The sequence below is a fragment of the Setaria viridis genome, chromosome 8 (assembly GCF_005286985.2).
Source record: "Setaria viridis chromosome 8, Setaria_viridis_v4.0, whole genome shotgun sequence".
NCBI classification, from domain to species: Eukaryota; Viridiplantae; Streptophyta; class Magnoliopsida; order Poales; family Poaceae; genus Setaria; species Setaria viridis.
This window is the reverse complement of record NC_048270.2, coordinates 15,916,516-15,935,195: the sequence shown is the minus strand read 5'-3', so window position 1 is coordinate 15,935,195 and position 18,680 is coordinate 15,916,516. Positions and strand designations below refer to the sequence as shown.

Genomic DNA, 18,680 nt, shown 5'->3' with positions numbered 1-18,680 from the left:
AAAAAAAAAGGTCGGTTCCAGTGAAAAAGCAAAGAATCCATTTCAAAGTTTCTTGATTTTTTTTAAAAAATCGAAGTTTCTTTACAGATTTCTTTCAATTCCTGACAGCTTCGAATTTTCTTTACAAATTTGTCAAAGCCATCATTGTGAGTGCAGTTGCTTTCATCAACCAATATCCTTCACAAAATCAGATATGGCTACTCATGCACCACTACGGGGTGTTTGGGAGGAGGGGGTTAAATTTTAGCCCCCGTCACATCGAATGTTTGGAGATTAATTAGGAGTATTAAACCTAAACTAATTACAAAACTAATTACACAACCTCTCGGCTAAATCACGAGACGAATCTATTAAGCCTAATTAGTCCATGATTTGATAATGTGGTGCTACAGTAACCATTCACTAATGATGGATTAATTAGGCTTAATAGATTCGTCTCGCAATTTAGCCTAAGAGTTCTGCAATTAGTTTTGTAATTAGCTTATGTTTAATCCTCCTAATTAGTATTTGAACATCCGATGTGACAGGGCTAAAGTTTAGCTTCTGGTATCCAAACACCCCCTACATGTAGCTACCTAGGACTCCCAAGTCCCAACTATTATCTGACAATCGAGAACTAACAGGCACATGCATCATTCGAGATAAAGAGTAAGCTGACAGCAACACAAGTGTAAACTGCCAGCAATCCATCTCATCAGGAGGCAGAAAAATAAAAGTCACGCAAGTGGCACATCAATTGCATTATCTGTAACAGTCGATGGAGAGGAAGGAGCAACGGAAAACCTACATCTGTGCAATGTGCTTTGTGATCCTTACATGTCTTCGCCATAATATATCATCGCCTTCAACATCACGTATTGGATGGGTCCTTAACGGTAGTTGAAGATCGACGACAGATTGTCATGCAAGCTATTAACTGACAGGCATCTCAAGTGATATTTACATCACAAGCACCACCATTTTGACAAAGATCAAATTTGAACTAATACAGGATATACCATGTAAAAGTGGCCAACACCGGCATGCTTACAATTGACAAATGCTATGCACAATTTTGACCGACCTGTGACGTTTCATGCACTAATATATGGGTAGGAACTTATTAGTTGAGTAAATATACTCCAAACCAAGTATTAGGAAGTACATGTGTATTTTAGGATGTATTTATCCTTTCCTTGTACACTTGATGTATTTCTTTGTACACTTGATGTATTTCTTGTACTCCAAGCCATATTGGCTATATATATAGAGGTCACCCCCCTCATTAGGGTGTGTGGTGTTTTTCCATCTACTTCTCTATATGGTATCATGAGATTAAGATCGTGGGCCTCCTCTCCCTGCACCTTCCCCCTGCTCCGCGCAACCCTAGGCGGTGCCCCCCCTCCCCGACCGGCTTCCCCCCTGGTCGTGCGCCATGTCCTCCCCCGACTCTTCTGAGTCCGGCGACACCACCGCTGCTACTGCTAATCCTGTGCCGCCTCCTGGACCGCCCCTTGCTGCCAACGGCGGTGCATCTGTGCTGCCACCTGCCACCGGCGGCTCCTCTGGCGGTGTACCCCAAGCTCCTCTTGCCGGCGACGTGCCCGGCAACAGCGGCGGTGGCTTCATCGTGTACCCGATGCCACCATCTTCGTCAATTCTCACGTCCCTGTGACGCTGACGATGAAGTCCAACGCCTACTCCTGATGGGCGTCCTTCAAGTCTATGTGCGGCAAGTTCGGCCTCAAGTCGCACATCGATGGCATGGTGGCGCCCCGACCCCAGGACCCCGACTGAGATCAAGCGGATTGCTGCGTCCGCTCCAGGTTCTTCGACTCCGTCGACGACTCTGTCCTCGACCTCGCCATGACCGACGACGATCAGACCGCTCGGGATCTTTGGCTCGCCATCGAGGACCTCTTTCGTGCCAACAAGCAGTCCCGGGCGATCTTCCTCAACCACGACTTCCACTCCATGACGTAAGGTGATTCCTCCATCGCCGAGTACTACAGCCGCATGAAGACCCTCGCCGATACCCTCCGCGACGTCGGCCATCCCGTTCAGGACTCCCAGCTTGTCCTGAACCTCCTCCACGGCCTCAACCCGCGCTTCTCCAACACCGCCGACGACATCGCCAACTCCTCCGCCGGCTTCCCATCCTTCGCCCAGGCACGGGTGAAGAGTCCCCATATCAGCGGAGACTAAATGTGATACAAATATCAGTCCCAGGAGGCTGATAACTCATTTATTCAATAGATGGTTCATAAACCGTACAACTCCCAAGGGAGCGGGCACGAAAGCCACACCGAAATGATAAGTAAATCAACAATAGTAGCGAGCCAAGCTACTATCAAGAGATAGCACTCAGGACTACACGGCAGCGGAAGCATTCTGCAAAGGCCAACACCATAGGCAGCGTTGGATGCGAAAGCGACCTTCTACTCGAAATCCTCGGTGATGAAGTCCGGGTCTTCCTCTGGAGCAACAAAACAAGGATGAGTACAAAAGTACTCAACAAGTCCAACCCCATCCACGGAGGGGGATACAATAAAGAATATGCATAGGATATATCAAGGAGAAGGCTCGGGTTTATTTGCCATAAAGCTAGGTTTTCCAACACATGTAGGGGTTCATTTTCAAAAGGGGTTTTCACAAAGCATTTTCTTTAGTAACCGAATCAATAAGAGGGGTTGATCCTACACAAAGGATCCAAGTTTTAATACTACTGGACTCCCCGTCCACAGTAGCTCACGGCACAACTGCCAGACACCTTCTAAAATTCAACTCACACCATGAAAACCATCCATCACCCAAACACTAGTTATGTGTCCAAGCCGTAACTTGTCTAATATCGTGGACACGGCTACCCCAATAGGTTTTAACTTTGCAGAGGTTGTACAGTTTACCCACAAGTAGGGTACCGCAGCACGATCACCTTAGTGTCAGTGTAGATCCTATCAAAGCCATTTCCCCATTAGCTAAGACCGACTAGCCAACACGGAAGCAACCAAGGGGTTAACGACCTTCCAACGAGGTCTTAACCGGGATCTAAGTTCACAAAGTTTTTAGTCCTTCTCCATGGTCTCCCGTTGCTCACTAACTCTCCTGATGGCTAACAGACCAGCTAGTGGGATTTATGCCAAGCCGCTGCCCACACAACGGTCGAGTGGTTGCACGATAGTGAGTTAGGCAAGATGGCACATCAACTTGGTCCGTAACTATGACAAGATGGATATCTCCCAACCTTGTTCAACCACAAAGGTACGAGCCCAACTTATTGGCATTTCACACAAGAAACACTCATTCATCTCATCTAAACATTCCTTTCCTTTATTTCCGAAAACCCATTTTCTCATTTGAAAACACTCACACATTTATTCTTTAAATAAACCATTATAGTCATGATTGAATTGAGTAACAAGGTCCTAAGCATTCTAGCAGTAATTATAGGAATGTTCATAGCAATCAAGGGGTGGCTATCCAACTATGTTTCAGCAGTAAAATAATATGCAATTTTATAAAACAGGCCAACAGGTTGTGTTTGAAAAACTAGGATTAAATATGCATCAAAGGGTGAGATTGGACTTGCCGTCCTCGTAGTTGGCCGGGAGTTCTTGCTCGCGGTGCTGGTCCTCAGGCTCGGGCTCGCGGTCAAACTCCTCCTCGTGCTCCTCCTCGGGTACTCCGCGATCTACGGCACACACAATCGGGCACACAATAAATAAAAGAAAATTAAAGTTTTACCCGTTGAGCTTCGATCAGAGAATGCGAACGAAAAATAGAAGGAATGAGTATTTTCATGAGATTTGGAGATGACTCGGTGGAAGTATATTAGAGGATGACGTGAATTTGGGATTAATTGGAGGAAGTTTGGCGTAAGAAATGAGGAGATAACCGTGTATTTAGGGGTTAAAACAAAGCTTTGGACCCAACTGTAAGAACCAGGGGCCTATTTGTGAAGATTTTTGGGTGGTGGAAGGTCATGTCCGCGAGAAATCCTTGAGAGTGGTGGGAGGGCTGTTTTGTGAATATGGGAAAGGTGGGGGTTAGATCAAAATTGGCGGGGGTGTTTTTCTCCTTCTTCTTCCCCTGTACCGAGACAGAGGGATGGGGGTGTCGGGATACGAGGTAGGCTACGCTAGCGCAAATCAAAATTTTTCTACCGCGTAAACCAGGAAAACTGGCGTATAAATATCACGGGATTACCACTCGACGCACTGGTGCGGAAAATGTAGAATCGCGTCGGGGCAGCGAAGTCGATCAGCGTAGTCGAACACGTAGTCGATCACATCGATGTCGAGCAGCTCCTCAGCAGCTTGTCCACGTGCAGCAAGATCGTCTTCGTGCCGCGGCTCGTCGTCAGCTCGTCGTGGCTCGTCGGCGGCTCGTCCAAGTGCTACACGCGCAACACCTCCAAGGTATCCACACATGCAGGGAGGAAGTGTCGCAAGCCGGTCTGCTAGGTCCGCGAGTTGCAACAGGCGAGGGCGTGGGAGGCGCGGCAGATGTGTTTTGGCCAAAGGGACGAAACCCTAGGGCGCTCCACCCCTCTATTTATAGAGGTTCCTGACGAGCCTCTAGGTCCGAGGCCCATTAGTACTTCTAAACCTGATCCAACTCGGATCACATCCGAATTGGGCTTCAAGCCACTTAAGTGTGTGTGACCCTATGGGTTCGGATACGTATAGACATAGCCCGAGTACTCCTACTCGGCCCAATAGTCGGTAGCGACCTCTAGCAAGACGTGCCAACTCCTAGACGCACACGAAGATCATATCAGACGAACCGCCACAACATCATCTACATGCTATTCCCTTTGCCTCACGATATTTGGTCTAGCTTCAAGTCGACCGCTCTTTCTCGATCCTGTGATTCGGAATCCCTTTGTAGGTTAACTCTTAACCGTACGTAGCATGGCCATGCATTTTTGGATCCGATCACTCGAGGGGCTTAGAGATATTACTCTCAATCAGAGAGGGGCAAATCCCATCTTGATTGACCATGCCTCACAGCATGCTTCCTGACAAACCCGAAAGCTACCTTTATAACTACCCTGTTATGGTGTAGCGTTTGATAGCCCCTAAGTGAGTCGATTCACATCTTGAGTACATGCGACAATCTCAGGTCTAAGGATAAAGCGTACTTATTGTGTAAAGAGAGAACTAGTTCTCGCATTGGGTCAGTCCTAGCACATGTCTCTACATATGCCTACATCATTAGTTCGACATCTCCATGTCCATGACTTGTGAAACAAAGTCATCAACTAATACATGTACTAGTCTAATATTCATGTGTATCCACACATGAACTCCGACTAGGGACAACTTTTAGAATAACCATACAAGTATAGAGTTTCACATACAATTCACATAATTGCAAATCAATTCAAGTAGCGTTTTAATGGATATTTAAGGAACACAATATACAAATCATGGATACAATGAGATATCATCATCTCTAGGATTGCCTCTAGGGCATACCTCCAACAGGGGGGAGGGGCGGGTCTGGCGGCGGCCGGCCAGTCATGGCTCGCCGGCGGTGAGATTGGCGGCGGGGGAAAGTGGAGGAGGGTGAGGGGAGCCCATTTTGGCCCCTTTGTTGGGTTACGAGGTAGGCTACGCTAGCGCAAAACAAAATTTTTCTACCACGTAAACTAGGAAAACTGTCGTATATGGATCATGGGATTACCACTCGACGCACTGGTGCGGAAGATGTAGAATCGCGTTGGGGCAGCGACGTCAATCAGCGTAGTCGAACACGTAGTCGATCACGTCGACGTCGAGCAGCTCCTCAGCAGCTCGTCCACGTGCAGCAAGGTCGTCCTCGTGCCGTGGCTCACCGTCAGCTCATCGGCGGCTCATCGTGGCTCGTCCAAGTGCTACAGGTGCAACACCTCCAAGGTATCCACACGTGCAGGGAGGAAGCATCGCAAGCCGACTGCTAGGTCCGCGAGTTGCAACAGGGCGAGGGTGTCGGGCATGCATCCCAGGCCCACGAGTAGACCTTGGACGCCCCACTAAGGGACATACTCGGGTATGATCAGGACAAGGGATAGGAGTATCCCACTCGGAGTAGTCAAGTATGTGTATGGAAAACTACTCGGGCCATACCGAGTAGAACTCTGTAATAGTACTTGACTAGGACTCGGACTTGTAACCCTGCCCTCCCGTGCATATAAGGATGGGCAGGGACCCCCCTTCAAACAGAACAACTCTGGTTCATCCAAGATCAATACAAACCAACACACAAGACGTAGGGTATTACGCGATCTAGCGGCCCGAACCTGTCTAAATCGTGTTCCTTGCGTCACCATTGATTCCTTGATTCTCGACGATCCTTACCGCACAAAAGACCACCTAGGGTACCCCCTAGGCGGGTTGCCGGTCTAAAACACCGACAGCTGGCGCGCCAGGTAGGGGAACTCATCGAGTTTCTCAGCGCGAACTCAATAGCAACGGTCATCATCAAGCCCGTCTTCATCATCGAAGCGGGCGCAACCTTAGTTTTTGGATCCTAGCTCTGCATCGTCAATGGTGTTGGCTCGTTCCGACGCTAGATCATCAACGCCCAGGAGAAGAAATCAGAGGGTCTGGTCAGAAAAAACCAAGATTTCAAAGTCGATAATTTTGAGTTCAACTACGCGTCGACTCGACTTCGCTTCGGACTAGTCGGTCCCAGTCACTTCCCAAGCCGACTTCGACTCCAAAACGGTTTCCGCACGGACTCCGCAATGCAGCCAAAGTCCACCAGGGTTTTCTTACTTGAATTCAACTCAAACTCGGGCACGACGAAGACGACGACTCCGACTAGGTTTATCCTCCAGAGACACCATTATCTGGTCCAGCCCAAGGGTTGGTAATAACTTCAATGTCACAAGGCAGATTCGTACATTGGCCAGGTTTGAGACCATCTCTTCTTGCCCGCGACTACGACTCGCGCCTTGTCACTCATATAGACAACCTCCCATATCAAGAGGGTGTCCTACTCACTTCCAACTGCGAGGAAAGTTCCACAGAGATTGCAAAGTCAAGTTCCGAAAGTTACCACCTGGACAGGGAAGTCCTTGTTATTACTCAAAATAACAACCCGGGTACTAGCCAGAACAGAACCCCCAGGCGATTAGCACAACTTGACAACATCTCAGAAGATGAGTCTACAGCTGACGCCCCACAAAATGAAACCTCTGATCAACGGAACCAGAGAAGGATGCGCAACGCTACTCAGGCTGAGAGACGGCAGATGATGGCTACAAATATTCCGATCACAAACCTCGAAAGAGCTTTCGACGCAGTTCAGGCTCAAGAGCACAATACCCCACTTGCGGCAATCGCCTCTATCAATCTTTTAACAATGTTGATGCCTCAAGACAGGGACAATGAAGCCACAACTCAGCTCGTGCAGCGCGGCAACGGACTAATCGCACAACTCGCAGAGCAAGCCTACAAGCTACTCGACAAAGAATCACCAATTCCATCTGTCCATCGCATCACAGCTCACCAAGAAGGCAGCAGAGGTGCTGCAGCCAACAACAACGATGCTCCAAGAAATAACAATGAAGTCGTCAACCAGCCTCGGCAACACAGCCAAGGCCCAGCCAAACACAAGGCTCCAGCACGCCATAAGGATGTTGGAGAGGCCAGCTGCACCAACTCGGTAAAAAGTATTCGCCCTACTTGGAAGAACCACGGAGTGTCAAACTTCAGTGATCTACGAGAAATCCTCAACAGTCGGCGCGAGCGAGAAGTTGACAACTACAACCACTTTCCTGCTTTCACAAATCGGGTAATGAAGACAAGACTACCTGACAAGTTCAAGCCAACAGGAATCACCAAGTATGATGGCAAGCAAGACCCTATTCAATGGCTACGATGCTACTGCTTGGCAGTTCAAGCAGCCGGAGGCAATAATAACACCAAAGTCATCCACTTCCCCTTTTGCATGGAACCCGCACCATTGATATGGCTAGAGTCACTCAAACCCAAGTCTATTGACTCTTGGCCAGATTTGACAAAAGCTTTCACCAACAACTACGCCGGCTCCATGGCTAGACCAGGCAACAAAATCGACTTAAGTCAAATTAAGCAAAAAGAATGCGAAACCTTATGCCACTATTTGCGACGGTTCTTCGAAAAGAAGGCAACCATAGTTGACATTTCAGAAATAGACGTCATCGAGTGTTTCCAGAACGGACTCTACGATCGACGAACATACCAAGACTTCGGTCGACGATGGCCAGCTAATGTCAAAGACCTTAAAGCTATGGTGCAACAGTGGGCAGATGAATAAGACAGAGCGAGAACGGTTCGGCTCCCACCGCAACCGTGGTCGCGACAACAACAACAACAATGACCAGGATAGAACTCGACACAATGATACTCGAAACAACTTCTCGAGTAATCACAATCGCAAAAGGAAGCCCGACAACACTGTTGCTTCCATGACCAACTCCGGGAAAAAGGGATCCCGCAAAAACGATGAAGGGTCGACCTTCACTGAACTACTCAAAAAGTAGTGCCCATGGCACCCGATTAGCAAACACTCGGCAATAGACTGCTACAGCATGCGCCGAGTAATGCAAGATTTACCCGCACCACCACCCCCTGAGGAGTACACCAAGAAAAATGATAAGGGTAAGAACAAAATCCACAGCGACGACGAAGAAGAAGACAACTTCCAGACCGCCTCCAAGACAGTTAACGTCATCTTTGGCGGAATCCCAAGCACCGCATCCAAGCGAGCCAACAAACTCGTACTCAGGGAGATCATGGCCATTGAACCAACAGATCCAACACCGCTAAAGTGGTCAGAAGTGCCCATATCCTTCAGCAGAAAGGACCAATGGACCAAGTTCTCAGAACCAGGCCGGTTCCCCCTAGTACTCGATCCCGTTGTGGCAGGCTCAAAGCTAACCAAAGTCCTCATCGACGACGGAAGTGGACTCAACGTCATTTTCGCCAAAGCATTGAGGAAGATGTGCCTCGACGTCACTGAAATGCTTACTCCAACAGATTCACCCTTCTACGACATCATATCTGGAAACACAGCTATACCACTAGGACAAGTCATCCTCCCAGTTACCTTTGGAACTAAGGAACACTACCGTACCGAGTACATCAGATTTGAAGTCGCCGACTTCGAGACATCTTACCACGCCATACTCGGAAGGCTAGCACTCGCCAAGTTCATGGCCATACCACACTATGTTTACTTGGTACTCAAAATGCCAGGCCCCAAGGGAGAACTAACGCTACGAGGAGATCTACGATGATCCTACGAATGCGACACCGAAGCCGTGAAAATCGTTGCGACTTCTCAAGCACCTAGTCCCATGTAGCAAGTCTTTACAGCTTCAAATAAGCTCCATCCAAATGAACTCAAGATCCCAGAAAACAAGTCGGGGTCTACAAAGGTGAAACTCGCAAGCGAGCAAGACTTCAAGCCAGTTGACCTCCAGACGGGCAACTCCTCCAAGACAGCCCTGATCGGAACAGGGCTAGATCCTAAATAGGAATCCGCGCTCGTCAGTTTCCTTCGAGCTAACCACGATATCTTCGCTTGGAAACCAGCTGACATGCCAGGTGTGCCCAAGGAACTGATCGAGCACTCTCTTAATGTTGACCCCAAAGCCACTCCAAAACGGCAGCGACTTCGCAGATTAGCTCAAGACAGACGAGAAGCAATAAAAAAGAGCTAGCTAAGCTACTCACCGCAGGGTTCATCAAAGAAGTCTTTCACCCTGACTGGCTCGCCAACCCCGTGCTCGTTCGTAAGAAAAACAATGAGTGGAGAATGTGTGTCGACTACACCGACCTCAACAAGCACTGTCCAAAAGATCCTTTTGGACTACCTAGGATCGATCAAGTGGTCGACTCCACCGCTGGGTGCGCTTTACTATGCTTTCTCGACTGCTACTCCGGCTATCATCAGATAAGTCTCAAGGAAGAAGATCAAGCCAAAACAGCTTTCATCACACCTTTCGGAGCTTTCCAATGGAATCCCTTTGTAGGTTAATTCTTAACCGTACGTAGCATGGCCATACTTTTCCGGATCCGATCACTCGAGGAGCCCAGAGATATCACTCTCAATCAGAGAGGGGCAAATCCCATCTTGATTGACCATGCCTCACAGCATGCTTCCTGACAAACCCGAAAGCTACCTTTTTAACTACCCTGTTACGGTGTAGCGTTTGATAGCCCCTAAGTAAGTCGATCCACATCTTGAGTACATACGACAATCTCAGGTCTAAGGATAAAGCGTACATGTTGTGTAAAGAGATAACTACTTCTCACGTTGGGTCAGTCCTAGCACATGACTCTACATATGCCTACATTATTAGTTTGACATCTCCATGTCCATGACTTGTGAAACATAGTCATCAACTAATACATATACTAGTCTAATATTCATGTGTGTCCACATATGAACTCCGACTAGGGACAACTTTTAGAATAACCATACAAGTAAAGAGTTCTACATACAATTCACATAATTGCAGATCAATTCAAGTAGTCTTTAATGGATATTCAATGAACACTATATGCAAATCATGGATACAATCATATATCATCATCTCTATGATTGCCTCTAGGGCATATCTCCAACACCCTTACCTTGGGCGGGCGGCACCAGGGAAGGGGGCGCCGGCGGTGGCTTTGGCGACGGCGGGCGGATGGCTTGGCGGGGTTCTGGAGAGGGGGGGCAGGGCAACAAGCTAGGGAGATGAGTGGCGAGGGAGGCTGGGGGGTCGCCCCCTTTTATAGCAAGTGGAAGGAGTGGGAGAGTGGCCGGCGGTGGTGGGCACCGGGGCCGGTAAGCGGCGCGTGGTGCTTTGAGTGGCGTCAGCAGGCGGCGGTAGGGCTAGGTCGCGGCGTGCAGGGGCGGGGCCAGGCGTTGGAGAGCGGACGGGGCGGTGGGCAGTAGGGGACGGGGCGCACAGGGGGCCAGGCGCGGGCGAGCGGCGCCACAGCGAGCTAGCCCGCCGGCGCCGGCGCCGGGCGCGTTGCATGGGTAGGCAACGGCAGGGAGGGGGTTAGCGCCAGTGGTGGGGCCCTGCCCGCCAGGAGGAGCAGGGAGGGGGGCCTCTCGGCGTGCGGCGGGGCCAGCTAGGGAGGCGAGCAGGTGCGTGCGGCCAGGAAGAAGAAAGAAGAAAGGAGGAAGGAAGAAGAAGAAAGGAAGAAAGAGAAGACGAAGGAAGAGGAAAAAGGAGGGAAAAAAAGAGAGGGAAAAGGGAACGGGGTAAAAGAAAAATAAGTTAAGGTAAAAAGGAAAATGCTGGAGGAAAAGGTAAAATTTAATTTGTTTGACAGGTTAAAGAGATAGAGAGGGAGACAACGGATTTTGTGGGAGCGGCCGCGGCACGAGTACGACGGTCTTCTGACCGACACGTGGTGTGACTTGCGGAGAGGAAAAAGAAAGAGTGGATGGCGGAGATTGCGAAAGCGGTCGGAGCACGCGAGGCGGTTTGTCGACTGGCACGTGACGGAATTTGCGGAGAGAATAAAAATGATGGTTGTTGGCGTGGATGACTGGACGGCAAAATTATCGGGAAGATTTTGAATTTTTTTTTAACGAGTGTTTAAGGTTGGTAAATTTTACGCCAGGAAAGAAACTAAGGAACATATAAATTATCTGCTACAAACTAAATGTAGTCATCAATGCTCTAACAAATCCGATGGAATGGAAAGTAAAGTTTCTCAAATACCACTTAAGAAAACCAAAACCAAGTAAATTGAAAGATGGTCAACTATTCAGACTTTCAGAGCCAATCAAAGAGCTTCCAGCTAATTTGAGTATGTTAACAGCTGTCTTGGGGGGTGTTTGGTTCCTCGAGCTAAAAGTTTAGTCCGTGTCACTCGAATATTTGGAGGCTAATTAGGAGGACTAAATATAAGTTAATTATAAAACTAATTGCACAGATGGAGGCTAAACAGCGAGACGAACCTATTAAACCTAATTAATCCATCATTAGCAAATGGTTACTGGTCAAATCATGGATTAATTAGGCTTAATAGATTCGTCTCGCTGTTTAACCTCCATCCGTGCAATGGGTTTTGTAAATAGTCTATATTTAACACTCCTAATTAGTATTTAAACATTTGATGTGACGGGGTCTAAAGTTTAGCCATTGGAACCAAACACCCCCTTTGTGCCTCCAAATTATCTCCACTTTATCAAGATCACAAAGATTCGAGACTATGCTTACCCAGCTTAGCATAGCAATACATTTATCTTTATCTGAATCATCATAAATATATAAAAAATTGGAATATGCACATTTCACATAATGCAGGATTTGAGTAAATCCTTGTTGACCCATGTTTTCTTAATCAGCCCCTGCCTTGATTTCAAAAGCATATACATATACTTTGGATTTAAATTTTGAAATCATATATTCCCATTTCTAAGTTAAGGTCAAGATTTTGCTTAGCTGTTAAGATAGACAACTAACTAGCATTCATAATAAAATTAGATAAAACCTGACATATTTTTAACCTAGATTGTAGTGTTAGTGAATGTTTATTCCTTGAGGTTTGATACCATAGCTTTGTGATGAGCATTTTTTTCTCCTCTAATCACTGGCGACAGAAAAGTTATTTATCGCTGAGAAAATACACACAGCTAACATACTGGATATTGTGAGGAAATACTAACCAGACAAGCAGAGCACATTAATTATTGACATAGCTCAAAAAGAAAAAGGATTATATATTAATACATATGTACATGTGAGTCGTGTTTTTGCTAAGCATAAGACTCGATGCAACCTTATTGTACCTGTGCTTCACCTTTGCAAACAACAGAGATGAGCCTCAGCATTTTGTTAAGCATAAGACTTGATGCAACCTTATTGTACGTGTGCTTCACCTTCGCAAACAAGAGGAGATAATTCAACTCCCAGAGCACACAAGTCCTTCCTTAGAGCCTCAGCATTCTTAAACTGCAACCCAACCATTCCTACACTAAGAGCTGCTTCAATGTTTACCATTCTGCAGCGATAAATATGCAAACATGTTAATTGTTAAGGAATCCACATCATTGATAACCATTACCAGAGACACACCAGCATATACTAACCTATCATCAATAAAAATGCAGCTTGCTGGATCAACATTGAGATGATCCACAGCTTGAAGATAAAAATCGGGTGAAGGCTTGCGTTTTCCTGAAAGGGTATAACAATAGAGTAACTCCGAATAACAGAAGTATTTTCATTTGATATATTTACATTAAGCAGCCATTACACACGAATATAGTTAGCTAACACTAGAAGTACAGAACTAATTTATGCATGAACCATCTGCATTTCATCTCCTGATTTTTAACTCTAAGAAAACTTCTACATTCAGTTCAAACAAATCAGATTCAAGAAGATACAAATGTATAAAATAGATTTCTTATTTCTCTTGACCAGCAAGATGTCATAGAAAGAAACATCAACAAAGCTTCCACTTCAGCTTTGCAGTGAGGAAAATTATAGGATTGGAAGTCATGAAACTACATAATGCACTTTTACAAGTTCATGGTCCTATATAAGAATGCGGACAAATTAAAGACCTCTAATGAATTTCACTCAAGTAAAAAAATAGAGCAGGGTGTTACCAGTTCGACAAGAGCAAAATGTCCAGGACAAATATTTTGAGAGCTTTAACTTATCCTCGATTAATTGGTACCTACAAAACATATCTCAGGATCATGTACCACAAACAAATGTGTCAAAATAAGATAAACTCACCATACTGGATAATTTGTAAAAGCATGTATCTCGTAGTTATTTTTCTTCAAACAACAAAGAATATCTTCGACACCATCAATGTACTCATATGCTCTCACCATGCACTCTTTGAGACCTGCAAGGAATTAAAATACTTCTTTTAAGTGAGAGGAAAGCAAGATCAATTAACAATGATTTGAGGAAAAATATAGTTCATTAGGAGGTGTTGGCAAGTATAAAATCAAGATGTGTTATTGTCCGTTCATAATTTTACTATCGGATGCATGTCACAAAAGGAACAATGTGTATACACAGCATCACTTCTACTAGGACCTCCTCACCTTCCAAATCAAAAGATCTGCCATCACTGAAGAACTTTTTGGCCAGCTCATTCTGAAAGCATCAAATAGAATTACAAAACTGTGATACCCATGTTATATGGTGAGGTGAAATTAGTGTAAAATGCTGGCAGTATGACATGTCAAGAAAATACAAAATATGTGCAACCTTTTTGCATATCCTTTGGTCATAATTTCAGCTAACATAGAGCACTGAAGGATGAAAACTATCAGATATTCCAGTGTTTCCATTGTCTTTTTAACTATTGTGACTCTGCAGATGTACTAAAGAAGGTGACGGCTGACTAGAAGAAAACAGGCTAAGCAGTTTCACTACTTCAATGTAGACGAGTTGTTCCTGTCTAACAGAACTAACTGTAACGAATATAAAGGCTCCATGAAAAAAACATGGTACTTATGTTTGGCATCTGAATAATGTGGCAGCTTTGAACAATCTGGTCTGGTGGCCATTAAAAAGGCAAGCACATTACATATCCTTGTTTAAAAAATTTGATTCCAAAATTTGCCTCATACAGAATCAATCATCATTTTAATTGGGTTCCCTAATATGCATAAGTTTTCCCTATCGTTAGTGAGAGCCATTCAAATCTGTAAATTTAATGCTTCTTTACAATACTTTCAGAAATCTGGCTCTGTATGTAGGGAGTAAAAACAGTAATAATGGAAACCGAAGACATTTCAAGAAGGTATAGTCCAATGTTTTGCGCCTATGCACAAAGAAAAAAACAATTGATGACATTCATGCCAAATTTTAAACCAGACAACATAATATCAATAGTACATCAAGCACAAACCACTAGCACATGTACCATCAATACAAATACTACACATCATGTGCCTGAGATAAGTGAATCTTCTCGAACGTGTACCTCATCAATCAGCCCCTTCTCGAATTCCGACCATGCCGTTGGGTGTTTGCTTTCTAGTAGTTCCTTCATGGACATTCTGCAAAAAAGGGAAGTCTGATGATGTAATGCAAGGATCATAAACACCAGCACAAAGGCATGCAGGCCACTGGGCTAGCGACTAAACCACGGTACAATAAGCACAAGGAGATACCAAGCAAAAAAATAAAAGAAATAGTTGGTAACACCTATCACATTTCAACCAACTTATTTATTAAATCACTGATACTTCTGAGAATATCATAATAACCCCTTTCATGCATCACTGCCAAATTCTGCAATCTTACACCTAATGAATCTTTCCAGCTATCACAGCTACACTTCCCTAACGAATCGTAAGAAATAAAATCCAGCACAACAGAACCTAAATCAGATTCCTACAGAAACAACTGCTACAACTTTAATCCCTTACAATCTACTGTAGAACCTAACAGGCATTTCGTCGAACACCTGAGCGCCACTCCACAGACACATCCCGAGCTTAATAATCGAGGATAAGCCAGGGAAGGGTGTACGGAACTTGAAGAAGGCGGGGATCTGGTGGTAGTACGGGTCCCGGACGAGCGTGTCCATGACGTCGAACAGCAGCACCGGCAGTTTCCTCGGCCGGGCCGCCGCCTCCGACCCGGCAACGGCCGCGGGAGCGGCGGCGGCGGAGGGGGAGGCCGACATGGCGGGCAGAGGCGGCCGCAACGAGGAGGAGGCGGGCTTGGGGAATGAGGCGAGGTAGGGGGCGCGAGGGAGCAGAGAGACCATGAATGAAGCCAACAAAGGAACCGGCCGGACGGAGGAAAGCAGGGAAAAGCATCCGCCGCCGTGTTCAGGCTGACGAGTGGAACCGACAGGTGGTGCGGCCAGCGGCCGTGCAGGTGCGGATGCCGTTTTCTTTTCCATGAATCAGTGAATTGGAAATACCTAAATAAATATTCCCTCCATTTCAAATTATTATGCATACATAGACTATATATTTATTTTATGAAACACTGGTTATATATATATACCTAATATTAATATTAAAGAGAGGATGTTTCTTCCAACTGTCATTTTTTTTTTCAACAGTTGTGATCATTTATCAAAAAAACATCAACTTTTTGATAATAAACCCGCAGTTCTTGGTAGAGTTGTCATTTTTGCTAAAAAGTCCCTGTGGCATCCCTTCCTTCCCGGAAACAGTCCGCCGCCGGTTTCGCGAGAGGGGACGCCAGGAGTTCTGTCATCCGGCGTACCGCCGCATCCCTTTCTTCCCTTCCGTCAGTCTTCTAGTCCACCGTCGGCTTCGCGAGAGGAGACACCACGAGATCTCCCCGCCAGTACGCCACCGGCTTCCTCTTCTCCGCCGTTATCTCCCTTCCTTCCTCTCTCGCGAAGCGAAGCGGACGCCATGAAATCTGCCTGCCGGCGGTGGCAATGGTCGCCGCGCACGAGAAGGCTGCGACGTGGTCGGAGGAGCCGACACGGTGGGTCTGGGGCGTCGGCGTGCCACTCCAGGTCCACCTCCACGACGCCAACGTCACTGCGCTCCCCCGCCGCCACCCTTCTTGGTATACTAAGCCAAACCTGGTCCTGCGCTGGGGATGAGGAGGACGAAAGGAGGTGGACAAGGGCGATGGTGTGGGGGGAAAGGGTCACTGTCGTAGGTTTATTTGGGAGGAGGGCGGAGGGAGGATGACAAGGACCTACTGTGGGGGTGTGGATGCCGCCTGATGAGGACATCACATGCTCGGATACAACCATATTGGCATCTTTTAACTCCGAGGTGAAACAATTCTTTATCATAATTATATGTGATACATTTGATGAATTGATGCTGCACCATGATGTGTATTCGTTGTCAATTTTAGAAATACGTACATGGATCAAAAATAGTGTTAAACACACATGGAAGGCATGGAGGACCAAAGAAGTAGATTGGGGGCCAAGTCCAAGTATTCCTAACGTCCTCCACCAGGCCACCACGTTACTTTTGGCCCAAGGAAAGAAAGAGATCCAATCCAACACGTTTTGGTGCTGGATTCGGACTACAGTTCTGGCCCAACTTGCAACGACCGCCACGACCTCATCCGGACTCCGTTTTGGGCGTTCAAGTACTCCTTGGAATCCTTATGAAGTCTATTTTCATATGGATCCAGACTCATGTCCATATCTGTTCTGAGGCGACCGCAATAATCGAAATACTACCGAGAGGTTTTCTATCCACAGGTGCTGCGTCGCCCTATTTTGGCCCGATGGGCCGTGTATCAAGTTGGGTCCATTAGGGACGTGTCCTAGGGTTGGAGCACGACCCCAACACCCTCCTGGTTGTCCTCCTAGGCATTAATAAGGATTAGAGCCGCCACAAACAGATTGGGTTTTGTTTAGATCAAGTTTAGCTCTCGCTACTTGCTTGTAAGCGCGCGTGCTGGATCAGCCGCCCGTCTTGCTGTCTTCGGAACCCCACCGTATTGAGATTAAGTTGGAAACCTTCATCTTCATCTAGTAAATTCAGTACTTGTTATACTTGTTCTTGCTAGTTCTTCGATTGCTTGCAGGACGAGTGCCCTAGTGGCCGGGTGACGCGCTCCACAAGATCGCGGCGGCCATTGGAGGTGGTGTATCGGTTGCTAAGGCGCAGCTTGGAAGGCTGTAGTCGGGCCGTGAACGTCGTCTCCATCGACCAATCGAGTTATCCCACGCCTCTCATCGAAAGATCGGGAATCAACCCTAGCGGGTTCATATCACCGTCGGAATCCGTGACGGGGATGAATGCGAGCCGCTGGCAAGGGTGCCGCCGGGCAGCAGCATTACCGCCGGCCGCACCTAGTCCTGTGCTGGGGACGAGGCGGGGGAAAAGAGGTGAACAGGGGGCTGGGGGGAGGGTCGCTGGCGCCTGGGAGGAGGATTCCGGAGTGGGCCAACCTCCAACGTGCAAGACGTGCCTGCCGACGCGCGTGATGGCTGGGACACTCCCGGCGGAGGCCCGCTGTGGCGGAACCGTCCAAATTAATCTGACTAAAATGCACTTAAGTCGCCTGACACGCGATCATGCACTTTAAGCAAGTCAACTTGGTCGACCGTCGGATTTTATCCGATAAACCACTTACTCAGGATCGAGAAGCATTGCTCACACGAAGGTGAGTGGGCACAGAGATTACAACATTGCCATTACATTAACATAGAGTTTTCGAAATTCAAACAAGTTTGCAAGGTGATAAACAACAAAGATGTAAATAAGTGGAAGCTAAACGTCGATACATGATATCATAACGAAGCCGATTATGACATCAATGATCCCTGCCCTCGCCATACGAGGAGGGATCCAACTCGACTGTCCAGCCCGAAGGGAGCTGGGTACGCCAAGTGGTGCCAGTAGCCAAACTATCGACATTACCTGAAAGGTTAAGCCACAACAAGGCTGAGCAACTAATACTCAGCAAGACTGACCCGACAGGTGATAACTAATTCACCAACTTCTAGACATGCAAGGCTTTTTGGCTGTGGGTTTGTTTTGCCAAAAGCGTCTACAGTTGGTCCTTAGTTTCAATATTTTAATATTTTAGCTCAAGTTCTAAGTTCATTAACCAGTCTAGATTAGCACCTTATACTAAGCAAGCATTGTTTCCAAACAATTACAGATCAACCATCAAGTTTAACATCCTCAAGTTCCATCTTTACTCAGTGCAGAATAGCGATCAAGTAGTTCCAAACTGTGAGAGGCAGACGAATCGATTCGAATTTATTAACCATGCA

General features: G+C 46.8%; 1 protein-coding gene across 2 annotated transcripts; it reads right to left on the bottom strand.

Moving 5' to 3' along the window:
- Positions 1 to 12,626: 12,626 nt before the first annotated feature.
- On the bottom strand, positions 12,627 to 15,831 carry LOC117866300 (flavin mononucleotide hydrolase 1, chloroplatic). Of its 2 annotated transcripts, none has more exons than XM_034750483.2 (7): positions 15,367 to 15,831; positions 14,919 to 14,994; positions 14,032 to 14,083; positions 13,712 to 13,826; positions 13,579 to 13,649; positions 13,054 to 13,141; positions 12,627 to 12,965 (listed from the first exon to the last, which is right to left on the bottom strand). In XM_034750483.2, the coding sequence occupies exons 1-7, from the start codon at positions 15,708 to 15,710 to the stop codon at positions 12,824 to 12,826; spliced, it is 888 nt and encodes a 295-aa protein (XP_034606374.1). In that variant the 5' UTR covers positions 15,711 to 15,831; the 3' UTR covers positions 12,627 to 12,823. The 2 variants fall into 2 exon arrangements, with proteins under 2 accessions (XP_034606374.1, XP_034606375.1); XM_034750484.2 differs by having other exon boundaries at positions 15,475 to 15,830.
- Between the last annotated feature and the right edge of the window lie 2,849 nt (positions 15,832 to 18,680).

What these genes read in the sequence shown, in the direction of transcription:
- LOC117866300 (XM_034750483.2), bottom strand. Translation starts at nt 15,710, where the DNA reads ATGGTCTCTCTGCTCCCTCGCGCCCCCTACCTCGCCTCATTCCCCAAG. An exon ending in AGAAGGGGCTGATTGATGAG is followed by an intron (nt 14,084 to 14,918) that starts GTACACGTTCGA and finishes TGATGCTTTCAG; the next exon opens with AATGAGCTGGCCAAAAAGTT. An exon ending in CAGATCTTTTGATTTGGAAG is followed by an intron (nt 13,827 to 14,031) that starts GTGAGGAGGTCC and finishes AATTCCTTGCAG; the next exon opens with GTCTCAAAGAGTGCATGGTG.